The 26,535-nt window shown below is 46.5% G+C and overlaps 2 protein-coding genes across 4 annotated transcripts; one reads left to right on the forward strand and one right to left on the reverse strand.

Moving 5' to 3' along the window:
* Positions 1-234: 234 nt before the first annotated feature.
* On the reverse strand, positions 235-5,923 carry LOC144729073 (NF-kappa-B inhibitor-interacting Ras-like protein 2). Of its 3 annotated transcripts, none has more exons than XM_078608956.1 (5): positions 5,390-5,923; positions 4,618-4,729; positions 2,235-2,479; positions 1,045-1,137; positions 235-868 (listed from the first exon to the last, which is right to left on the reverse strand). In XM_078608956.1, the coding sequence occupies exons 2-5, from the start codon at positions 4,709-4,711 to the stop codon at positions 722-724; spliced, it is 579 nt and encodes a 192-aa protein (XP_078465082.1). In that variant the 5' UTR covers positions 4,712-4,729; positions 5,390-5,923; the 3' UTR covers positions 235-721. The 3 variants fall into 3 exon arrangements, with proteins under 3 accessions (XP_078465082.1, XP_078465081.1, XP_078465080.1); XM_078608955.1 differs by having other exon boundaries at positions 4,618-4,732; XM_078608954.1 differs by lacking the exons at positions 4,618-4,729; positions 5,390-5,923 and having other exon boundaries at positions 2,235-3,844.
* A 297-nt stretch (positions 5,924-6,220) lies between these two features.
* LOC144729072 (cyclic AMP-responsive element-binding protein 1-like) lies at positions 6,221-24,582 on the forward strand. The gene is given in 9 exon segments (XM_078608952.1): positions 6,221-11,987; positions 16,191-16,236; positions 18,487-18,609; positions 19,625-19,725; positions 21,007-21,158; positions 21,906-21,922; positions 21,924-22,098; positions 22,795-22,900; positions 24,266-24,582. Coding segments are annotated over 9 exon segments (870 nt in total). The 5' UTR covers positions 6,221-11,982; the 3' UTR covers positions 24,411-24,582.
* The last annotated feature ends 1,953 nt before the right edge of the window (positions 24,583-26,535 follow it).

The following is a 26,535-nucleotide window of genomic DNA, read 5'->3' on the forward strand; positions in this document are numbered from 1 at the left end:
GCTGGAATTACCTGCTCCTGGAGGTTAGGGACTTGGAGTCAATACAGACACTTAAGTCCTGGCTGAAAACTCACCTATTTAAAGCCTTCTATAATTTTCCATCTTGTCCCTTTAGGCTTTCTCTCCCCGATTACGTATTTATTCCATCCCCCTTTACATTTGTGGAACTCTGAGATACATTCTCGAAGGGCACTTTATAAATCAAAATTATTATTACTACACAATTGGAAAAAGAAGTTTACCCTCAAATTAATTTTAAGCAATACCACAAAAGCTTTTATAAGCAGCCACCGACTTAAATTGACAAAGCAGCGTGAAGAAGATTCCACTGTGCGCCACATGAGAATTATGCCAAATGTGTTGCTATTCAAATCCTGATCAGCTATTAGATATTCCCGATAGATGTTTTACAAGGCTCTCACAATGTTGCAAAAACTTGTGAACTAAAAGTTTCTGTAATAAAATAAATATATCTCGAGGTTAGTGGCATATGTTACAGTGCACAAACGTAGAGTCCCATTTGACTTTTGTTTGCATGCTAGGAGGCGAAAAGGCTTTTGAGGAATGTAATGAAAAACCCAGCAACCATACTGGTAGACCAGGAAGACCAAAGCTGTGGCAACCAGGAATTGTGGCTTTGGGACTCTTGAACAGCAAGTGTGTTTTATTTTCCTTATCGCTGCTGCTGCTTCAGGAACAATAAGAATGCTTCCCCCAAAGCTCAGCTCTCGAAAGAGGACCCTGCCTTGCTCTTGCGGCTCAGAGGGAAGGTGGACTTGCTCTGTGGCTGGGTCATCTTGCTGGCCAGGTACACGAAAGGCTCCAGCAACGTCCGTCGGTCTGTCACCGTAACCTCCCACAGCCGCACCTACACATTGCAAGTCGAGTGCATGGGTGTCAAACACAGCAGTAATTACAAATCATGACGATGGCAGTCAATTACAATTGAAACAGAGCTATTGCCGAAGGGCTGTCTCCAGATTAATTTGTCCTGAGTCACGGAGATTGCGCTGTGATGGCATCATGGCTTGTGTATCCACGCACCTTCTCGTTCTTGGCCCAAAGCTGGGCTGCCTCTGCCTCTACTTGCCGGTAATCCGCCAGGTCACTCTTGTTTCCCAGCACCAGGATGGTTACCTGCCACGGGAAGCGTGCCAACTCAGGGACAATTTTCCGTATAACGAACAACCCGCAAGTCCTTTGGATTTGACTTGTCCCTTTCAGTCAGCCAACTAAACTTTTTAACGAATATCGTGCCCTGTCTATCTTCAACTTTCTCTTGCCATCTCTGCACTGTATGTGCCAATTTATCTCGATTTCTCACTTTTCTCTGTTGCTATCCGTTTCTGTTTCCTGTCCCTTCTTCTACCTCTTTCTCCCTGTATATATTCCTCTCCTCCACTCTATCTCATCCACTTCCCTCACCCCCCTGTCTCCCCGTTTCTCTCACCCTAGCTCTCCTTATTATCACCTCTTTCATATCAATGGCTCTTGCCTCTCTCTAATCCGTCCTCCCATCTCATGCCTTTTCACTGTCTCTCTGCCCCTCTCCATGCCTCTCGATGTCTCCCTCCCTCCCCTCTCGTCTCTCTCCTCTATCGTATTTGCGCGTCATACATGGCCGGGGTAGAGAGCGTGTGGGCGGAGAGGCATGACTTCAACACGCCACACGAACCCGGTTCAACACCGTGGAATACGATGTGACATCCTTGCACAGATGTGCGATATGACGTCACTTCCACATGCGCACTTGGCCCGGCACCAGGCAGGAATCCAGGCAGGAACCAGCCAGAAAACTTTTCTATTATAGTATAAAGATATAAGATTTTCTGATTGGCTGTAACTATTCACTGTTCAAAACCACCTATTGTGTTGTGTAATTGTCATCACAGAGCAAGGTTATGTGTTTTATGTAAAGCTATTAATGCTACCAAGTTGATATCTCTTGAGACAACTTGATAAACATGAGGTGCACATTTGTTGCCACAGCAATACCAGCAAATCCCGTGAAATGTTCGCAGTTTAAGTGTCCCACGAAGACTCCATTTGCCCCGCATGAGTTATCAAGACGTTTCTTCATTATACAAAGTTAACATTCGAAAACATCACATTATAAATCTGGTTTCTCATGGTTAGAAGGAGCTTTTTGATACCGGCAAGGCATGGCGGTTGCTGGAGTACAGACTGACCGCCCCCACCCCCCCATGGCTGGCACCACCACCACCACCGACTACCTCTTTCTTGTCGCGGGCCTTGTCGATTTCCTTCTTGAGGTTCTCGACGCGGCGGTAGGACTCGCGCGAGTCGATGCTGTACACGAGCACGAAGCCGTCGCCCAGCGCGAGGAGGTGACGTGGCAGCTCCACGCCGCCTTCGCGCAGGCCGCGCGTGTCGTACAGGCGGACCTGCTCGCGCACGCCGCGCTCCGTCTCCATCGACGCCACGTAGATGTCCTCCTGGGTCTCGTTGGTCTCCGAGCCTGCAGCATCCGACGGCCGCTTTGTTTGGCCGAACCCCGTTTCTCTCACAGCATTCTTACAATAATATTCTCTAGCCGCCAACCCATACGGTTTACCACATATTCTTGTACAGGGAAATTGAGTTTTCATGTCCATATGGCGTACAGCCGTTTCAATACGGGTAATTTTTTTGTCTGTGTTTCGCCCTTGTGATGGGACTTTGTGAGGATAAACGTTGAGATTTCTAAGGCCACGGGGTTACCAATAAGGTCTGAATTGGTTTGTAATAAGGTAGGCACTGGCAATGGGTTGACAGGTATGATATTCCGTGAGCCGATTAGTTCTCATGAAGAATTTCTGCCATGCTTCGTGTACCGGGTTAGCAATACGGGATGTGCGACAATGAAGAATGTGAGATCTGAGCTCTTGTTAACGCCCGATGACACTGGATGTAATTTCCAGCAAAACATTGTATATAAAAATAGTTAAACATGTTGCTTGCCGTTCAACATTCCGGTTTTGCTAATTAACAATTTACATGCATGTTTGCTCACTTTTTTTTTATTTTATTGTCGCAAATTTATAAACATTGCCATATCTACCCAATCTCGGCAAAATAAACTGTCTACTAATCCTATTTGTCCCAAAAGCCTATGCATAACATGAACGAAGAGTATACCACAGTCGACGTGCGGTGGTGTATGCTCCTACGTCTTCCAAGTGTGGAAGAGTAGGCCAAAAGACACTCCAGAGCAGTGTTCTTCATTGCAAGGCCCGTGGGCCACTGGCGGCCCCTGGTGGCCTTTAGTGCGGCCCCCAACAATAAACAAAGAGTGACAACACCGCTCCATTATCATCATCCTCGTACTGTCAAACCCCAATGGTTTCAAATGTGTGGCGGCCCTCGCACAGACGATGTCTTATCGGCGAAAGTGGCCACCCTCTGAAAATGAGTGAAGAACACTGCTCTGGAACCACTCAGCACTGGGATGTTTGTTAACCGATTCGTGTTGGGAGTTGATTCATGTTGGCAGAAAGGCAACGTATACAGCAGATACACCGTTACAAAGATGAGAATAATTTATTGCAGATAAAATTGTGAAAATGCCACCCCGTACACCTAATGATGGAATAAGTCTGTGAAAACTTAAGGGATGTCTGGGAGACATCAGGCTCATGTGTGTTGTGTCGCGTGTGCAATTTGAGACGCCCATTTCAGATAACAGATACAGGTGTCAGTTTAACACGCAGGCTTTCGCAACCAACATCCAAAATAGATTTTTTTTTGGGGTTAAATCGCGTAAATATGTGTGCCGTTAAATCCGCCACCACCCGACACAGCCAATTAGCAAGGTTTGTCACGTAAACAGAACGTGCCAATTCGTTATTAGAGAGCAAAGCCGCAACATTTACAATCTGAGAACGACGTTTCACCAGTAATTACGAGCCTCATTCAGACAAACCTTACTAATTGGCTGTGTCGGGTGGTGGTGGGTTTAACGACACATGTATATACAGGGTGCCTCAAAAAATGTTAACACTCATATGGGACTATCGTTTTGAATGGCAAAAGAACGGATAATACGCAGTAACATGAAAACAAATGTAATGTTAATAGCTTCATCATTATCAACGCGTGCCTGGAATCTTCTCCAGGTGGTTCTCCAGAGCCCGGAGGCCACGTTTCTTGTGGTATTGTTGCAAATTCTCGGAAGTGTTAACATTGTTTTGAAGCACCCTGTACTTACGCGATTTAACCCCCCTTGCCCCCCAACAGAAACCTGTTTCGTAGAAGATAAAGGTGTGTGTGTGTGTGGGGGTAGCAGGTAAGTGCTGCGCTACGAATCCGGCGACCCGAGTTCGATTTCCGCTCACGGCCAACACCACCAGTGACGATTATCAGAACCGGTCCTGGGCCTCCCTTAGGTCGACTCAGCCTCAACTGAGTACCCGGTGCGGTGTGTAAACATCGCTACTGGGGAGACAAAGGCAGCCGGGCGTGTTGCCGGCCTTCATAGGCGCTACTCGCTAACAGCACTCTACCCAATCCTTGTCTTTGTAGTGCTAAAACCAAATACTAAAAACCCTCGCGCTCGTCTGATGAACGCCCCACCGACGATGAAGATCTAGAGGCGAGAGACCGTGGCGAAGTTCTCACCGACTTTGTGGTTACCGTACAACAGCTGCTCTAAGATCGCCGTCTTCCCCACCGAGGACAATCCGCACACCACCACCTTGCAACTCTTGCCCATGGCCTCGAGCAGCGGCCACTGCTGAACAAGGGGAGAGAGAGAGAGAGAGAGACGGGGAGATCATCAACAACAACAATAACAACAACACGCTTGCTGCTCTCGGTGTCCCTGGGGAAAGGAGCTCGTTGCTACATCTCGTCAATGCAGATCCAGGCCATGCGTCCGTGCAGAATGCATTGCTGATTGCAACTTATGAAGATCAACAGAGATATCAAGAAATCGCCGGCGGATACTTAAAAGGTAAGGGTTGTGATCTTTACAACTTGGGAAGGCAAGGGAACGACTTGGTTCCGACGCAATGCACGACTCTAGTTCACTCTGAGCCCAGGCTAAGGTACCAGTGGGATTGTCAAGGTTCTGTGTTTATTGCTCGCGGCAAAGTTGCAAGAGGCAGACTTTTAGGATAATGGGGGTTCAGGTCATTGCAATGCAGTCTTCATTTCCGAGGCTCAGAGACACATTTTAGAAAGGCATCCGCGCAAAACGATGTGGTTACAATGTTTCACAGGCCGCAATTTTAATCTTAAGAAACCAGGCCTGCTCGAACGTCGCGGAACAGAGCCTGCCTCGCCTGGCCCGGAACCCACAGCCACCCTCGCCTCCCCCGGCAGCGGCTCTAGGCAAGATCGAGGCCGCAGGCAAACGAAAAAATCCCGAGCGATATCGCGAGACACTCACCGCCGCGATGCTTTGTGCCGAGGGGAGATTGTTGACAAATTTCGACTCTAAAGCAACAACGCCGCGCTGCTGCGCTTGTATTAGCCCCTTGCTATGAATTGTTATTGTTCGTAAAGGCGTCTCAATGTTGTGAAGCGGTAACCAGTGGTGACGTCACGCGCTGACGTCATCGAACGTGGTGGCCATTACGTCACCCCGCGTCCGGGCGCGTTCTCAAACCGCGTTGAGTCACCACCGCTAAGGAATAAGATTTTATTGTGGGAAGCGTTTCACGTTTTAACGACACCTTTTAAAATAAGACGTGTACCCTGTTTGTGTATACTCGATATGAAAGTGTGCCGTTACATTGTTACAATGATACCTAAACCACAGCCGACTTTAATATACGCTTTATTATAGAGTCGTAATTAAATTATTAGTACAACTGTAATATTATATTCGGTGTAAGTACTTCGTTATACGAAACAGCGTCGACTGCATTTCTAACAGTCGCACTTTTTTAAAGTGCGTTCGGGGCAAACAAAAATAAATAAATAAAGTTCAAATAAACTGGGGTGCACTTTGCAAAAGCGCACGAGCCAATGGGAAGCCGCCATTGAGCGCGGACCAATGGGAAGCCGCCATTGAGCGCGGACCGCTACGAGGCCACCCGCTTGGGCGCTTTATATCCCTCCGCGCCCTCTGCCGGCGCTATTTCGACACCCCCCACCCCACCCACCCACCCCCCTACGCTGCCGCTCTGCGTCCGTGATGCGGACGGGAGAGGCGTGTGTCCCGCCGCCGCGCGCGTCGTGTCGTAGTCCGTGACGAGGTGAGTTGGTTACGTCGCTCGTGACTCCGCGTGGGGTGCTCGGGGATTTTTTTGGCGGGAGTTGCGGTGTCTCTCTTGTTGTGTTTGTGTGTGTGTGTATCTCGACTTCTTTGTGCGAGCGAACGCGTCGCGTTGCGTGTTGGCGGTTAGAATAGAACAACAATAGATGGACAACATCCACGACCGACACGAGAAGAAGCGGCGGTAGTAGCGACGGAGGCCACGGAAGGCGATCGGCCGTGTGCTCCGTGCAGGCAGATGTGGTAGTTGTGTAGTACGAAGAGTACTCGTACAAATCGCAATAGTACTACTACACGTTGTACATGGTCATACTACAGTGTACACGTGGGGGCCTGTGGTACTATCGCAGTATCTAGTGCACGATAGTACGTACAGTAAATACTAATGCTGTTGTATCACAGCCTACATACTAAGAGTACGTAGTCTTAACATAGTACATATAATGGGTTTGTAGGATACGAGTAGTGTGTGGTACATACTAATTATACACAGTAGGGCATGGTACTGAGAGTACGTTGTATGGAGCCGTACATCGTACTCCACGTGCGTATATGAAGTCTTATAATAGCAAGTGTTATATGCATCAGTGAACGATAATACGTACACAATATGGCATAGTATATAGTCATAATATACAATATGTAGATACATATAATGGCGACAGGACTTGTAGCACAAATAAGTGTTTTACATAACGCTTTTACATGCACAAGAGTACTTGGCAATGTACAATATTACACGAAACATCGTCCCATTACAAGCCGTACACGTTACTATAAACCATGAACAGTATATGGGCCATCAACATTAGCAGTATGCAGTCCAACATGACACATGTATTACAATACATACATGTTTATACAAGTAAATTACTATAAACCACGTGGTGTACACATTGCGTTGTGTGCAACTCGAGTTCTATAACACGAGTACATACTGATGTTAATGCGTACACAATAGCACCTAGTAATACACTTAAACATCACTGAAACGTGCAATATTGACTTAAAGCTTTGATCACTGCAAGAATTAATATTATTTTGGTCTTAAGGTAAAGTTTTTTTGTTATTTTCTTTGAACCTATCTCCGTGAATTTACCGAAAGTTCCAAAGGATATGAAAACGTGCAATATTGCAACTACACAGGCATACTACACGATAATACACTAATACATGCTCTTAGTAATAAACTACCATGGCATATACAGCATACAGTACATGTGGGCAACACGATTTCATTATAAATAGGAGGGTGAAGTACACTAATAATACTTCAAATCTCGAATAATACTAATGCTTATTAGGCAATATAACAGTACCGTACATAGAGTACTATATGCATAATACATATACGGCCAACTATAGTTAGAACTGCAGTATTTAGTCCCAAGACACGTAGTAATATAGTTCACAATATTCCATGGTATATAGTCATAGATACTCTACTGCCCCCCCCCCCCCATTACACACAGATTAATGATACCTAAGTAGTTTTTATGGGCAGGTGATGTGTGACGATTGGAGTTCTGCAGTTAACTACAATTCAATATCGCTTTCTCAGAAAGGATGTGGGCAAATTGTTATTGGTTGTCTGTAGGACCACGTGTCAAGTCCAACGAAAACACCGATTCTAATTGATTACAGCAAGATTCTACGAATATTGTATTTTAACAGGCGAGATCTGTGTGTAACACACCATTGCCCAGTGGGGCCAGGTTTGTGGGATCCTCTGATGGGTCTTACCCGGTAATAATAAAACAATACTTATAGTTGTAATCTCCCAACATTTTGAAGACTTGCAATGCTCGCAGTCCCATGCGATGGCGTCACAGGAAACCGATTGTGATGCGTGTTGGTGATGGAATGAGACGAAAGTGCAGTGGGAGGTGGAGGGGGGTGCCAAGTCGTGTAAAGTTCCAGGTTGGGATCAGGCGATCGGCATTGCCAAGTATTGAGTCTGCAATTCGGACCCAAAACGTTCTCAGAACGTGTTTTTTTTTGTGCATAAATTTCTCTCTTTGTGGGTACTGCCCCTAGCAGGACTTAACCTTTTCTACTTTCTGGCATGTGTGTAATATAAATACAATGTGTTGCTAAGGTTGTGTGTATGTTAGAACTTATTTCGCACCGGACTTAGCCAGTCGTGCTTATCGGAGGTGCGGGTAAGGACAATAAACTAAACACTAAAATTAATTCTAAAGAAAATTATTTTGAAATGTAGATTTTAAAAGTGTGTAGCTCCAGTGGCTTGCCATACTTCTAATTACTTTGGCTAAGTATTCATGCGTTTTGACTGTTGGGAAGCTTATTTGAAAAGGTAGCAAGATAAAACTACAAGCTACTCAACATGAAGCTTGTGTTGCCTCTGAAACGTCGTGATTTTTATTTTTTTTATTTTACTTTAATTTAAATTTTTTACCTACGTGACTTTACCGAAAAAACCCAAGAATATGAATACTCAACATGTTTTTGCAAGAAATACCGATTAGCTCCTTGGGAAAAAAGTAGCAACTACCCTTAAAGCTACTGCAAGAAAGGCTGTGTGCGTTGCCGGCCTAATAAAAAAAAACTGCCCCACTTTTAAAAATGCATCACGCAAGACATTGCTGGATATAACGTAATAAATGCACGCCACCATAAACAATCACCCTTGAGTCTGTTAAGCGATATTGTGCGCTTTAATTACGCAGACTTGGCGATTTAAATACAACGGCGATCATCTCGTTTGCCTCCTCTGCCACTGCTGGGAAGCGCTGCTCCCAATTGCAAAGCGGCGCCGTTACGGTGATGGAGCCGCGCCGTTGTTATGGTAACGCAGCCGCGCCGTTGTTATGGTAACGCAGCCGCGCCGTTACGGTGATGGAGCCGCGCCGTTGTTATGGTAATGCAGCAGCGCCGTTACGGTAATGCGGCCGCGCGGTCGTCATAAACAAATGCACGGAAATTTAATGACAAAAATGGCACGGTTAAGAACGGGAGTGTGTTGCTGTGTGTTGAACTTCTTTCGCACCGTACGTAGACATGGCGTGTGCAGCCGCGTCCTTATGGTAATGCAGCCGCACGGTCGTCGCTCGCTCCCTACATTAAACGTTAACAAATGCTCGGAAATTAATGATAAAAGTTACATTTTTAAGAAAGGGGGTATGTATGTTGAACTTGCACAGTTGGCTTCATAAGGTGCGAAACAAGTTGAACATACATACCCCTTAACAATGTAACTTTTATTCTAAATTTCCATGCATTTATGTAGAATTGGATTGAACAAAAACTCACATTTTTAAGTCTCGACAAACGTGGCCGATAGCTTCGTTGTTTCTACGCCAGATGTGTGCAAAAAAAGTCGTCATTTTCAATGGCATCAAAATCAACTAACAGAACATTGTCAAACTTGTTAGTGGGACTCCGTATCCCCACAGATAACAACCCTGCCAAACGTCCTCGTTCAAGTGCTAGCACTGATGCATCTAGACACGATTAGAGAATGGTAGTGCAGTCGCAGTTGTATGTTTATGTCCAAGTTAATTCAGAGCTCGGTTAGGTAAGGGGCCTCCTGCACGCCCATATATATTATTTTGTTTAGCCAGCTGAGAACTCGAAGAGTCGAGTGGGGTCTTGCAAGACTTGAGCTGGGTTACCAAAATCACGAACGCAAAACAAATAACATAAACTACCGATCAGCAATGAAGCGTCTTAAAAAAATCTAAACAAAAAACAACTGTCACGTGAGAAATAGAAAAGATTGCACGTTGTTAAATAATAAATTACAAGCCTATATTGCAGTAAATCTGATACATTTAAGCGAAAAACAGACCGCGACGTGATATTCATTGCATCTATTCGTGTGCAATGTGAAAGGCCGCGGTGACACAAACTTATTTACTTTAAAGGTTATGATCCCTTGTTCATCATGACGTCCTTTTTACTTCGATGTCTCAACAGCGTTACGGAGATCACGTGACGTGAGGGTTGTGAGTTGATGCTGAGGAGGGGGGAGGAGGCGTCTCGCCCCCCCCCCATGTGGAGTGACGTCACCCGCTCATGATTATTAATGAGGGAGGGGGGGGGTCCATTTGGTGGACGTCTTGATCCGTGACTTTACCGAAAGACCCAAAGAATATGGACGTCACCTGTTCATGATTATTAATGAGGGGGGTCCATGTGGAGGAGCCCACCTGTTCATGATTATTAATGAGGGGGGGGGCTCTGTGGAGTGACGTCACTTGTTCATGATTATTAATGAGGGGGGCTGGTCGCCGTGAAGTGACGTCACGCGCCTTACACACAAACATTGTTGGCTCATTATAGTAGTAAATACATTGGGTTTCCAGAGGCGCCTAATACCAGAGTAGTATATGGTGTATACGCGTATGTATATAAAGGCTTGTAATATTTAAACAATGTATAGTGGTATTGTACATGATTTGTACACGAGTATATCGTCATTCTGTCAGACACTGGTACATGGACAGTGAGGGAATTCAAACAGACTAGTGCTTAGTGTATGCTACTGTACACATAGTACACAGGAGGACAGTACTAATATACACCGTAGCAGCTAGCATTAGACATGTTAGAACAGCACATCGTCATACACACTGATACATACTCTACACATACAGACATGGGTGATGTTTCTTACAAACTGATACATCCTATTATATACACATTGGTACTCACGATATAATGAATGGGTACAATCGAGTCAAACTAAATGCATCAGGACACAAAAGCAACTCAACTTTGAACAAACACACTGGGATAGAGCTTAGCACACATACATTACAATGCGTACACACATGTACACACTGCTAAAGCATATGCTGAATTTAAAACACAAGTTAATGATAAAGGTTACCCCCAATACACATACGGCAACACTAGCGTGCACGCTGATATTAGACTCATACTTAAGATGTTTTCGAAAACTGTGTTTCCGTCAAATTGTAGATATCACCAGTCGCACATGTCATTATCTGCATGCCTCGTTTTTATATTTATATCGTTACTAGCTCACATACAAACGCACATGAATGTTTGCAATGCATTGCTTGTATCAGCCACCAATAAGAGGCCTTGGCATTTTTTTTGTATTTTATCAATTTGCACAATGGGTAGGGGGGGGGATGTGTTTCAACTTGTCGAGAAAGCTAAGGCAATAGGTCACGTTATACATAGTTTGTCATATTTAACACAAAGTTATGATTTGTAGGTCCACCGATATTAACACATTGTTGTGTTGATGAATATTGTGATTTCTTCTGGAACGCCTTAACCCTAAAGATTCCATTGAAGAGGGTGCTGCATTGGGATGTTTGGCCAATTTCATCGATACGTGTTTTGGCATGCAGGGTCCACGGAGGGAATCCCATGCATTCGAAGGGGCAACGCTTAAAAGTTCTGCACAGATATATTCAAGAATCCATTGTACTGCCATCTCGTGGTCAAGTCGCAACTTGCAGTTTTGTATGCAAATCTATCTCGTATATACAGTTAGTCGGCGAATGTCCCGTGGGCGGATTTTCCGGGTTGCAGTTTAAGCGCTCTTGCAATAAAGTAGATCTTTACGCTGCTCCTCTCTCATCGAGGGCCAGTGACCCAGTACCCGTGTGACTGTAAACATGTTGCCAAGTAAACCAATTATGACCGAATTTACATATGTTTGTGATTTGTTTTAGCCGCCCATCCCACCCGCCAACATTATGCCAGACTGAAGAGATTCGACGCGGAGAGTATATCGGACAGAACTGGACGTTTGCTCGGCCATGAGGTGCTACATGAACAAAATTGGTGAAGTTGACACGTAGTTGCTTGCTGGCTTGGCACGTGTTCTTGTGCTGAGTGGCCACTGCTCAGTGAACCACATTCCCCGTTCCTTGTGGTTTGACCCAGTTGTCATTCAGATCTTCCACGTACGGCTTAGTGCTTGCAGCGTACCAAGCAGTGTACACGGCTAGACCCACGTAGAAAATGCTACTTGTATACATAACTTGTTATTTGTTTGGCCAGGTAGTACACTATGTGTGTTTGTGTTTACTTACCAGCCATATATTTCTCTCGTGTCCGGTTTCTTTGTTTTTCTGCAATGTGATGCAGGTGTGTGGGACTATTGTTACTCGTACTAATAAACTTCACATCCTGCCCTTGTTAAGCCACTACTGGGTGAAGGCCTCTCCATGTCATGTCGGTCACGGGGCTTGTTTGCCCATACTTTACCATGCTGGTCAGTGTAGGTTGGTGAAGGGTTAAAGAGGGGCCCACGTTCGACATCACTCGCCACTAACGGTAGCCTTGACCGGGAAATCAAAGCTCGGTTTCCGGGTTCATAGCGTGTTGTGCTTGCCAATGCACCACCGCTCCACCCTTGGGAAGTTTTGGGCAGTGCTAACTGCGAATTACAATATTCAAGTATTCTGGAGCCTAGACTGATCATGATTGAGATGGCTAGACTTATTTTATAGTTAATTGTTTACAAAATGTATAAATCACAGGGGATTTTACTTGTCATACATGCCGTTTTATTAATCAATTATTGAATATCCATGAGAGCAAAGTTGGCAAAGCAGTATTTGCCCTCTCGTAAGATCAAAAGTTAATATCCTTGTCATTCTCAATCATACTCATTCTATATTTACCTGATAATACCTCACGGAGTCAATGATATATTTTCAGGAGGGTAGTGCATTGGGATGTTTGGCAATTCACATTTTAAGGGTGTGTGTTTTGTGAATGTGATCATCCCCATTACTCCTGATATGTTTGAGGTTGATAAGTTGAAAATACGTATTGGGAAGGCAGAAGTGGTTGTTGTAGTATTTATGGTATAACTTTTGACCACTGGCTTGGAATGAAAAATTGACATGGGCAACCTTTGTGTTGTTGCACTGTTGGATGAGGGCCTTGCCACACCGTGTGGGCCATGAAGGCAAGGCTCTGACCACACTTTCACTATGCTGGTCGGTGAAGGTGGGAGACCATGCATGTGGGAGCATGAAAAGTATCAATAGTACAATGATGTATTTTGTTGCATTAACCTCTTATCGCCCATCACTTAACCCTCTGCAAGCCCTATTACCATCTGTTTGTGTGTGGTGTTCGCATTTCTCATATTAATATCCTCATAATAATGATAATTTTTTTTTTACAGGAAAGCTTTGAATCCGAATACTTTTCCATGAACTTCTTGCATTGGGGGGTTTGAGCAATTCCTATTTAACAAGTGTTTTGTGTGTGGGAGTAATCTGAGGTATCTGGAGAAAACCCTGGGATAATATTTCAAGCTCTCCAGAGATGGGATCTTGAACCCACTTCCTGTACTACTATCTCGTGGTCACTGCAGCTGTGGGTTTTGGAAGTGTTCAAAATCCACGTGATCCACAATTCCTTGCCTCTAAAACCGCTGGATCACAAGGCGTGTGTGCACCACGCCCAGCTGTAATGATCTTGATCGCCATGCTTATGTAACCAAGTGGTTAGCCAGTGGTGTGTGCGGTTTTTCTGTCTGTATTGAAGTCCTCGATTTTACTTGAACTCACTTGAAAACGAGTTCAGGGATGTCGCCTTCCAGGTCGTACCCTGATGGGACGATTGAAGCTTTGCTAACTGAATTTGAGTACTGGACAGGATGTTTCTTAACCTCATTGCATATATAGTAACTCAACTGTCATGTAATTGGTGATTAGATTCATACAGATTTAATGAAGATAAGTCGGTGAGGACATTGAGCCATATTGTTCCAACATGGTCTCTTGTTCAGTCCTAGGAGGTTCTGTTGGGGTGGAGCAATGGCTCGTGAATTGCACCTTGAAACCAGTGACAGTTTCATTCCCGTCCATGGCGAACATCAACAGCAAGTGGTATTTGAACTGGTACAGGGACCTCCCCTTTGTCAACCTGCACTGACCATGTGTGGTTTAGTATGGTACAAAAAACCCACGTCCATCACAGAGGGGGGAGGCCTTCATCCAGTAGTAGATTGAAAATAGGCAGATCATTATTATTATTTTTATATGCTGTTGATGGCAGTCTTAGATGAAGTGATTTATTCGATATTAAACTTTTGGTGGTTTAACATCTTAACACCTGTTTTGTTGCCAGATAATAGTAGAAAAAACCTTTTATGATATTAAACTTGTTCGGAGTTTTGAGTTTGAACGATCGTTTTGAATGTTCGCCCTTCACCTCTCTGGCAACACATCTATTGTACTATAATACAGATTTTGTTTTGGTATTTTAAAGAAAATAATTCCGTGCTGTAATCTGGTATATATATGCACAAGTGTGTGCAGGATTCATAATTGTATGAAGGCACATTTATGGATTGTTCTTTTTGTAAATGGACTAAATGTTGTTATATGCGTGTCTTGAGAAAATACGCGTAAAAACATTTTGGGGTTTCCCATTTCCGCGTTCTTTGTGCTTTCTGGAAATTCCACATTCTTATGAGAACTAGTCTATCCCTACAGAATAGACGCGCACACACTTGTGCATTCTTACATGGGTCAAAGCTATTCGCCGTGTGTGAGAGACACGGAGATAACTGCCCACTGGCCAGGTGTCATAATGGTGGTCCCTAATGTGAACAACCTTTGCCATGCATCGTACAGTGTATTGAGGGGAGCCGTCGGGCAAGATTTACCCCCCCTCCATCTCACTTGCACACACTCCCCCTCCTCCCATATGTACTCGCTCACACCCAGCCATCCAGGCAGCCCTCTCTCCACCACCCCCCCCCCGTGCGCATTCGTCGCCCTCTTGAAAGAAAACTATTTTTAAGCCCAATGATGCCCATGTGACTCACGCCGCTGACGTCAGCCGCGAGCAGTGTGTGCTGGGTTCAGCCCACGTGACGTACGCACGCGTGTGTTTGTGTCCATGCCTTCGTCAAGGGCCTTCTTCTAGCCGCTTTGCCCCGAACGGCACGGCGGTGGTGGCGTGTGCATTCTCGTGTGTGCATCATAAATGGTACCGGACGCCCGCGTGTGAAACCGCACGAATGGCATTCGGTGTTGGACTCTGGGTGAGTCAGGATCGTGACGCTGTCGTTACGTATTTGCCTTACGCCCTTGTTGGTGCGTGTGGGTCTGGTTTCAGCACTTGTCACGCTGATGCAGTTTATCAACCTTGTTTGTCCCTAATGGTGTTTTGATTATGCTTTGACATTGATTTGATTTGTCATGTTTTTATTTCTGTTTTGTACTGTTTTAATTTAATGGTGTGTTCAAAATAGTGGTAGTGCTGCTGCTGCTGCTGCACAGATTAGCTGTGGGGATGGGGCTGAATTTTAACACAATGTGGCCATTGTGTTAGTTTCTAACGTGGCTTGCGTATCTATTCGGATGAATGTCCTTGATTTTATCCAGGAGATATACCATTCAGAAATATTATCTATTTCAATGCAGAGATTGCAGAACCCTGCTACCATGGTTGTTTATAGGAACAGTTGTTTACTTTTTGGGGATTGGGTCAACATACTGCTGCACAATAGACTACACTAAACAGGTATGATGTTTTTTTAGGTCATATACACAAACGTGCAACAAACTTGATAGCTAGCAGACTGCATTTGTTCGTAATCTAGCACAGAAGTGTTTGACTGTGGTGACAACTGGACTGTCAGTTCATTTGTTAAACTGGCTTACGGTTGAGTGATGTGACCACTGAGCTGTCCAGCGCTTGAGAAGATCTCCGCTTGCTGTTGACGTCCCACCTGAGCACCTATCCCATAACGATCGAGCCGTGTCCTCCACCAGGCACAGGTGTGACTGGTGTGTGCATCCTGCGTGATGTAGATACAATAGGGAATGGGAATCGTAGACTGGAATGGTGACGAGTGAGATTATAGAATGAGAAAGATATTTTCCATTCTCATTGTTGTGTTCTCATTTCTTTATACTCCATTTATATCTTTCTCATTCTATACTCTCAGCACAGAGCACAGGTGTGACTGCCATGTGTTCTGTGTGCGTGGTAGGTGGATGATGGAGGCAGCAGAACCTACACAGGAAGTGAAGTCACAGGTATGTTACTAAGCTGGGATTGGTGGCGCATGCCTAATGCAATGCTTCGGAGGCAGGGGTTGGTGGATGATCACACTGACCACCTGCAATACAAATATGCTGACTTTCTGTACGGCATCTTGAGTTGCGGTCACATTTGGTGGTATCAAAACCAATTTAAATTGTATGGGTTGAACCTCAACTTTTTGGGCTGCAAGGTGGCCACAATAGATGCCAGTATAGCAAATGGATTTTCTGTTCATCTGTGCGCACCTTTTCAGTATTTCCTCCTCGTATATTTGGTGGGTTTTCTCTGGGTTCTCCAATTTTCTCCTGCTTGCAAAATACTTGTTGACAAATAATTGGTCAAACGTCACAATGCAGGATCATTCAGAAAAGGAGTTTTGAGTCTCGGTGAGGCTTTCCCGGATAAACAAATCACATTGCATTACCTCCTACGCCATCAGCGTCACATGTGAAGAGCTAGTATTGTGAATGATGTTATAAACAGATCATGTCACAAGTTCAGGAATAGACTTTGGATAAATATTGTGTTAGGTGGCTTTCACCATGGTAATGTGGAATTTCCATCAACCGGCATGACAGCCTGTGAAGGATGAGTTCTCCCTCGATGCTTGTTCAATCAGGAGACACCTTTGATTTTTGAGTGTAGAATAACGGAAGTTTAATGAGCCAGCATTATTGAGGTGCTAGGTTTGGATCCATATTCTGTGTTGGTAGACTGTAGGCAGGAGTGGGTAGTTGGCTGTTGGCTATAGCGAGAGGATGCGGTCTACCAGCTGCAGATTCAATGTTCCAGGTCGTCGATCTGTCTGAAATGAAGCTCTTGCCCACACGTGACGATTACACCAGGGTCCTCCGTTGTAGAGAGTTGATGGTGTCAGCCTCGTCGCCAACAACTCATAACAACCATCATATAAATTGTGGTCTGTTGCAGCACATATGATTAAAACACGTTGGTTTCACTTGATAACCCTGTGGAGGGCATATAAAAAGGGTTACCATGAGTGTGAATGAAGTGACTTGAAGCGACGTCAAAAAACGGTGACGTTACCTGCCGAGGGCGATCTCGGATACAGGTTGGCGCGCACTGCACGTTGGGAGTTCCGATGGCAGCACAGTTGTAATGCAATTTGAACAAACGAACGCCATAAATAACAAGTTTGTTCGTCGCACATTGAGTGAGTGTTCCGTCATCGACTTTCCGAGAAGCGTGTTTAAATTTGCACCACCGTCCCAAGCAGATCGGTATCACTGGCGGCGATGCGCATTGAGTTCTTCCATGCGAACTCTGCGGGCACCCAGTTTGCACAGACCAAGTTGCCTTTGTACGTTTAGCGCCAGACTTGTGCCCTTTACTGATGCCTTAATGTACAAGATGCCTCATTAATGTTGGTTCTGCTATGGTAATAAGACTACAGCGGTTATGGTTTGTTGGTGATGGAGGGGAGGGGGGGAATGGTGCCACGGTGGTTTGCACACTGCGCTGTGAACCCAACAACCTGGTGCATGATGTATGACCTCGTGTGAGGCACCGCCTTCATCAACCTACACTGGCCAACGTGGTGAAGTGTGGTCGTACAATCCCCCATGACCGCCGGGGCTTGTAGGTCATCATCCACAAGTGGATTATTGACAAAAGATCGTAGAACAATGATGGTGTGTGTATATATACTTGATTATCGTGGAATATTTTGTCGCGCCTCGACCTTCCTGTGACAGAAATAAGAGTGAAGAATAAACACCGTTCAGGCAAATTGGCCCGAGACGTGAGAATGTTAAACACGAGTGATGTTTACCACAAGGGGTTTGATCCAGGAGTGGTGGTAGTGGATGCTTGTGATTCAATGCCTTGGAGGTGGGTGGGGTTTGTAGATCGCACAGATGTTGTCACGTTTAGGCATCTCCAACCTGCAGGGCACCGAGGTAGCCAGTAGATGGCCGTAGAGTAAGTAGGTTGTTGTGTTTTGAGTGTTGCTGTATTTGAGTGTTACATTCCGTTGCGTGGGTTTTCTCCAGGCTCTTCTTTTCTCCCACACACAGAAATTCTCAAACAATTGTGCAGACATCCCAAGCACAGGACCCCACTGAAAAAAGTCTTGATACTCAGTGAGGATATCCTGGGTAACTAAAAAAACTGTTTCTATTATCACATACGCGGGCAACCTTCTCTCCCCAGCTCCTTCCCCATCTGACTGTCCCGCATTCTCCCGATCTTTAATTCTCACGTCCCTTGTCCTCTGCCGCCAGGCTGTGTCGGGTCCTGAGGTGACGGTCGTCCACCTGCCCGGAGGTCAGGAGGTGCAGGTACCAACGGTGATCCAGAACGCGCAGCCGTCCGTCATTCAGCCCCCGCAGATGCAAACAGTGCAGGTACGATTCACACGGGATGTTGCCGGTGGTGCGACACGGTGGCCAATTGCTGTCGGTCAATCTGGGATGAAAATTGTAATGGATTACTTTGGTTTGGCCTCTTTAAAAATGACAGCCACCCTAACAACTTGCCTCCTGAAACACCCTTCAAACCACGCGCAGCGTGACGTGGCTGATGATGCCGATAACGACACCAATTTACCGGAGATATAGAACCAATAACAGTGGAGTAATAGATTAATTTAATTAATTGTATAGCCTAGCTCTAATAATTTATCATCAACCACGAATCAATCTACTGAGCAGAATGAAGGCATCCCCTGGTGTCAACTCTGCTTCAAATGAGAACCTGGTTCATTCTGTAAACATCCGCAATGGGGAAACGAGTCCAATGAAGCATGGTTCTGGCGACGCTGTGTGTTGGCCTTAATAGTTGATCGCTAACACTCATTGCAGTTTATTAGGCTATACTAAAGTAGGATTATTTGTACGCGTGTGTATTTATTGAGTGGTGGTATAGTGGTTCGCACACTACGCTATGAAATCGGTGACCCGAGTTTGATTTCCGCTTATGAACAACATCGGTGACGAATATTTGAACTGGTCCTGGGCCTCCCCTAGGACGGCTCAGCCTTACGTATTTGCTGCGCTGTGTAACCATCATCACTGGGGGGGACAAAGGCGGCTGGGCATGGTGCTGGCCACCCACCCTCTCGTATGGCGTGCCGGCCATCATAGCTGCTCGCTAACAGCACCTGCCCCAAAAGTTTGTTCGTGCAAAACGAGAGATCTTTGCCTTTATTTGTTATTATTGAGCACAGGTGGCACATCTGCCAGTTATTTCAGTTAACTCCTAAAATCTTGATCTGCCCTGTCTTGGCTCAAACGCCATGGTGGCGTCACAATCCCCTAGTGGTGGATGGCGGCGGCAGCTGTTGCTGATTTTATTTTTTACTGCTTGACCATTAATTCTGATTTGGAATTGATTTGTTTCGTTATTTGACGGCGCTATTAGGTGGCAGTCGCAACAGAGACCGACAACTCCAAGGAGGGCGCGCAGAACGCATTGGAGTTGCGCAAGCGCAAGGAGTTGCTCGCGCGACGCCCGTCGTTCAGGTGTGTGTCAAACTGACCATGGGCTGGCAGAGTCCAGTTCCCAGCAGGGCCAGGGTAATTTACAATCATGTTCGCATCAGTGGGAATATATTGTAAGAATTTTTTAATGGAATTTATGATTTCGGCAAAAGATACTGCTGTAATTATACTTATACTGGTAGGAACCTCCTGGTTACACCAGCCCACAGGGGATTATTGTGTCCGTCCTTTCGTCCGTCGTGCATCCAAAAATGGGAGGGTGGGGAGGGGCTGGGTGGGGAGGGGCTGGGTGGGGAGGGGCTGGGTGGGGAGGGGCTGGGTGGGGAGGGGCTGGGTGGGGAGGGGAGGGTGGGGAGATGCTGGGTGGGGAGATGCTGGGTGGGGAGGGGTGGGGTGGGGAGGGGCTGGGTGGGGAGGGGCTGGGTGGGGAGGGTGGGGAGGGACTGGGTGGGGAGGGTGGGGAGGGGCTGGGTGGGGAGGGTGGGGAGGGTGGGGCTGGGTGGGGAGGGTGGGGCTGGGTGGGGAGGGTGGGGCTGGGTGGGGAGGGTGGGGCTGGGTGGGGAGGGTGGGGCTGGGTGGGGGGTGGGGCTGGGTGGGGAGGGGCTGGTCACCCCGTGGTGCCCTTATAAAACTCAACATTTAACCTACTCACGCCGGCTTGTGCCCGCCCTCACAGTCGGCCATATTTGTGGAATACACCACGCCGCCGTTGACCCTGCAGGCCATTGAACGAGCAACCCAACTGAAATGCAGTTTGGAGTTCTTGATTAGGTCTTAGGCTCAGGATTGTAAGCAGACTTCAGCATTTTCTTGCTGTGGTTGTTCCACCTGATGAAGATTGCTTGTGTTGCGATCGAAACGTCGTGATTTATTTTGTTTTATTTCTACCTACGTGACTTTACCGAAAGAACCAAAGAGTACAGACGATGAGTGTCGCACAATGCGTATTCGGAGTAGGAAACCACTTGGCTTGACTTTGCACCCTGGCGGTATCGAGTTGATATTTAAATGCGGTAAAACCCGCACTGCACATCTGGGACTCGCTCCTGTTTCCTAAAATAAATTTGACACGATCCATCTTCAGCCATGCTCAATCCACTGCTAAATGAGGGCTTCCCCTGCCATCAATGTCTTTGACCTGCGAGCGATGTAACAAACCACTTGGTATCTGCGCGTGTCGATTGCAATGTTCCGCCTCCGCGGTTGTGGGATTCAACGATATATATATATGAAACGCTACTTGACCAAACGATTATTAAGTTTTCCGTGGACCCATTTCTCCCCCACCACTGTCTTCCACAGGAAAATTTTCAACGAGATTTCAGCCGACGCGACAAACGTGGCTTCCACACTGGAGGAAAAGAGCGAGGAGGAGGGGGAGGGGGAGACCCAGGCCAACTCGGCTGGTGGAACCCAAATCTCCTCCATCTTCCAAACCTCCGGGGGCCAGTACAGTACGACTCGCACTTGCACGCAAAGACAAACACCCCCACTATAGCCTTTAACAGACAGTTCGGGCAAGTGCCGTATACATGCACCGAGCAAGGCCGGCATGGCGCACAAGGTGGTGGTGTGGCCGCCGTTGTTTTCCCAGCGCTGGTGTTTTCACGCACCACCAGTTGATAATTGAAAGCTCGTGAGGCCTTGGGGAGGCCCAGGACCAAGTCAGATGTCATGTTAACCACCGCGGATAATATCGAACTCCGCTCTCCATATTCTTCGTGAGGTGTGGTAATCGCTGCACGACAGCTCCTTCAAAAAATAATCAACATGAACGCACAAGTGAATAAGGCTGAAATTAAGCATAAATTTAATTAACTTTATATAAATATATTTAGAAAAACATCCCCAAAGGGCATGCAAATGATACGCTAATTTATATTAGATTGATTAAAAAAAATTGTACGAACGAAACTGTACAACTAGATGGAATACCCTAAAACCAATATCAATGAGACGAAAAATGTTTTAATTATAATTGCATTCTTACCAATATCACGGATCATCAGAATGTATCTTCCTTCTTCCTGTAAGCTCTCTTATGAACACAGTAAAACGACTTGTAGCTCAAATCGTGGTCAATTATCGACTCTGTGGGGGGTGGTGCGGGGAAGAGCGGGGGTTGAAGGGGGGGGGGCATGAATCGTTAGGTTTGCACATCTAAATCCGATCGCCCTGTCCGTCCTTATCCTCGTTCACAGTTACCATCGGCCAAGGCGGGTACCTTTCACCTCACCACAGCGGGGGGTGCCGAAGCGTTGCAAGGCCTGCAGGCCTTCGCCATCCCATCGTCCGGGACGGGGGGCGCATCCGGGCCGGCCACCATCCTTCAGTATGCGCAGACGTCCGACGGACAGCCTGTGCTGCTGCAGGGAGGACAATTTGTGGTGCAAGGTACAGTGACGCGGTCCTTCGCTGATATTTGTGTGCCTAAATCATTTCTACTGCATATGTAGGTGTTTGCATTGGTGCTGCCATGTGTTTTTTGGTTCTACCACGCGCTATTTTGGATGATGTGCGACGTTCGCTTCGCGTGCTGCCAGAAGCGTCAAGCACGTGGGTATCTTGCCGAACAACTCGCGGTGCAACCTGCAAACAAATCAGACAGCTAGATGAGTTGTAATTCTCTCTCTGTCAAGTAAACAGACGCCGTCTCCCCGACAGACCTGGTTTTCACCTGAGGACGGCTGCTTGCGTTGTGGCCGAAACGTCGTGAGAATTATGTTTTATTTTTATTATTTCATTACTTCCCTTCTACGTAACTTTACCGAAAGAACCAAGAAGACACTATCTTTTATTTGTTTTGAGTTTTCGTGCAAACCCCTCCTCCCCCATGACAGACCGACGAACATAGATAATGGATAAACACTTTGAACATTGGTTGGAAAGTGTTCAAAGTAGCAAATGTCATGTTAATGGTTGTGGAAACTTGACTTGCCGGCTAACTTTTCAATGCCCACAAAAACCCATCCCTCTGCTCTCACACCCTCCCCTCTCTATCCACCCCCCTCCCCCACCCTGACCCCTCGCCGGTTGTGGTGATGATGGTGACCACGACCTGACCCTATTGGCGTGGCGCTTCGCTGAAAGCTGGGAACCTGCAGCAGAACATGGTGGTAGCGTCGCCAGCGAGCTCGCCATCAATTCACGAGGAGCCGGTGACACGCAAGAGAGAGATCCGGCTCATGAAGAACAGGTGTGTGGCACAGGACAGCAGGGGGTTGCAGTGGTGGGTGGGTGGGTAAATGGGTGTTCGAATATGTGGCTGGGTATAGCACAGGATTGTGTTGTGGGTGGGTGGGTAGAGGAGTGTGCCAGTCGATGGCTGGGTGGCTCAGAAGTCCGAGCACTGAGCGGGCACCGCTGAACATTTGGGTGCGAATTCCAGTTTTGACCATCTGTGGATTAAACCAAGTCCCCAAGTGTTGTGGGTTGATGGTCTTGGCTTGGTTGCCAATGACTGCATGGGAAAAAGAAACACTCAACGTTACATTTGGTTCTGAACTTTATTTCACCAAACTATTAGAATTAAACATTGGTTTTCCTGTCATTTTTGTCACTCCTCTATCTTCTGTAAATTATTAAATGTTTTCTTGTTTAGATGCTAACATTTTGAATAGTAATTGTACGTAGGTAAAAAAATATGTATTTAGTTGAGTAGGCAGATGATTATTTTAATAAGTAGATTTAGCGGTGAGTTTGTAGGTAATGAGATGTACTTTTGAGTAAAGTTATTGATGTGCTGTACATGGTGGTGTGTGCCTGCAATAGTGCTTTAAAGGCAGGGTTTGGTGAACCGTAGAATGATCCACTTGCCATGCGGAATAATTTTTTTTTAGTTTTCGGTGGGTGGCAGACTTAAGATACTAGCCTGTAAGATCTTTACTGCAACAGCATTGATTCATTCGATATTAGCAACTGACAGTTGTGTATGTACCAACAGTTAGCACACAGGGGAATGCATGTGCTGTGTCTGTCAAGTACCCCAGTTTTAACCCTTAGCACATGGTTCTGACCCATGACCTGCCAGCGAGCCTTCGCCATTGTACATCATCTCAAAGTGCACCTAACCTGGCACAAGCACCGTAGAGAAATGACGATCGGTGGCAAACGGCGGTTGCAGTTGTATGTGTACACGTCAACAGCCGTCTTGTCAATCCACTGGTGGATGAGGTCTCCCCACGTCACGTGGTCATGGGGGGCTTTTGGACTACATTTATCCATGCTGGGCAGTGCGGGTTGGTCAAGGGGGGGGGGGGGTTCAGGACCGGTTCGGCTATCACTCGCCACTGATGTAGATGTGGGAGCATAGACGTACAGTACGGCAATGAATTCTGCTCCATTTGCCTATTGCTGCCCACAACGTAATCCTGCAGTGGCCTACAGCCACCTGTCTAGTGCTTTGTGTTTTTTCCATCCAAGAAATAATCAGGCTTGTGTCCTGCTTAGCTTGCTAATCTGACGAGACCGGGCGCATTGCAGGCAATTTGTTCGTTGGTCGTATATGCGTGTGTAAACTCAAGCGCCCCCCCCCCTCTGCCTTTGCCATGTCGCACCGCAGGGAGGCGGCGAGGGAGTGCCGGCGGAAAAAAAAGGAGTACGTGAAGTGCCTGGAGAACCGGCTGGCCGTCCTGGAGAACCAGAACAAGACCCTGATCGAGGAGCTCAAGGCCCTCAAGGACCTGTACTGCCACAAGACCGATTAGCAGCAGCAGCAGCAACGGGGGGCGCTGCCTGCGCTCAGCCGCGGACCGACCGAGTGCAGGCCGCGCCAACGTTTACCTTTTTACACTGCGTTCTCGTCGTCGTTTTATTTCATTTTTGCATTTTGTCTCCGGAAAATTTTACTCTTAACCTGTCACTTGCTGAGAGGTCAAATCTAAAGGAAGTGGTTTGGGGTGGGGGGGGGGAGGTCGGGGGAGGCGTGGCGGTGTGGCGACTTTGCCGCACGTGGTCGTGGAGCGTTTGCCGAGCTCCCGCGTGTAACCCAGCGTCCACGGATCGACGACGAGGTGGGGTGGGTGGGGGGGGGGGCGGTTGATCCAACCGTGAAGTCGCCTGGCGAACTTGGGGTGTGGGAAGACGGAGGCGCCGAGAGAGAGGGACGGGCCGGGGTTGAAGGTGCTCGTACCGAACACTGTGTACGCCCCAGGCAAGGCTGATGCACGCCGTGTCTCGGCACCACCTCAACGTTGCGTCTCCCCGGCTTCTCATCCTCAAGCTTTTTTACGGATGGGAGTCGCACGGCCTGCCCCAACGCATTACACATGTTGGAACCGCTCCTGCACAACTTTCACTGCTTTTGTCGGCAAGGAAGCAGACGGTGGGGGGGGGGAAACCCCATCCATGTGCACATGGCGCGTATATATAACCGTAATGGACGTGCGTGTCCTGGGATGCTGGGTTGGGCTTCAAATGTAGATTCACACCCCCCCCCGCACCTCACCCCTTCTGAGGGCTGGCAGAATTTAGCAGCAGAGGTGCTTCGAGATAAAGGTCATATCTCAAGTTTGGTGTTGAAGCAGAATGTTTAGGGGTCTTTTTTAGGGTTAGGGGACTTGGGGATTTAAAGAACGGGAATATAGGACATTGCTCAGAACCACGCATGCCTAAACTAGTTTAGTATCAAAAGTCGAAGTGTGGGAGTGGTTGGGAGACTTGCAAGTGGGAATGGGAGGGGTTGGGGGTTACCAATAATTGGCAAAGTGGAGGCCCCAGTGATGATTTGAGCAGGTCCTTTGCAGGCCCTCGGCACCCAGCAACAGCAATTTTAGGTCGCTAAATGCGTGGCTGTGAACCCAGCAAGGGGCTCTATCATTCGAGCTCTGCACGCCACTTTGAGAGTGCAGACCTTTTCGCCCCTTTAGCTCGCGCTCATTTAATCAGGTGTTATTTTTACCATTTCTCTGTCGAGTAATATTACTTCGAATGAAACGTATTGGTTTCACGTGTGGACCTGTTGCCGATTTCATCACGAATGACGTTGCAAGTCGCGCTGCCATTACTAATTCATACTTTATTTTTCCCCCGTATGCTTTTGGTTTAGATGGAGATTTTGACGCTCGGGCTGTACTTATATTGTTTGAATTACCATTGAATTGTAATATGATTTAAATTGCATTTGAATATCAATCCTAATTGTTAATATTGGGTGGCTTTTTTATTTTATTTTCACCCTGGTGGGCCACCTGCCAATGTCACGGACGGCACGGGTGTTTGCGAGGGAGTTTAAACAAGCGTTGTCGTGCTAGGCCCAGATGTTAGTACTTGTAGTAGCTCTGTGATGCAACAAAGAGAAATGAACGATGGGGAGGTGATATTAATTTTCCCATGTTTAGAAATCAATTTCCTGAATTATTTCGCTTATAAAACACAAAGTGAAAAATACCGATTCACACACTAGTGCTCTCTGGGGTGTGGTGGAGAATTGAGTGTGTGAGGTGGAGTCATTTTACTCATTTGGAAGGAATCGGTGATTCATTCCAATGTATCATTAATTTTTATATCTTCAAGCCTTTTATTTAACGATGAACACTGCTACCAATTGAGTGCATTTCGGTATTTATGCTTGAATTAATGCACACGTAGTGTTTATGTTACCAACACTTACCAATACACATCGTTGGTGTAACGGAGCAGATATAAAATTACTTGAAGTCAATTATTAGCCAAGGGTGCATATACCATTAGTTTTAAGTCGAGGGGAAGCTCTCCCAATTGGTTAAGTGTGTGTACCACCGACTTTTAGTATCAAACTATGCTCCTGTCCCAAATGAACGATGCCCAATGGGGAGCGATTTAGAGAATTGATTACTAAATACAGGGAAGTTA

The sequence above is a fragment of the Lampetra planeri genome, chromosome 31 (genome assembly GCF_965212315.1).
Source record: "Lampetra planeri chromosome 31, kcLamPlan1.2.h2, whole genome shotgun sequence".
In the NCBI taxonomy this organism is placed as follows: domain Eukaryota; kingdom Metazoa; phylum Chordata; class Hyperoartia; order Petromyzontiformes; family Petromyzontidae; genus Lampetra; species Lampetra planeri.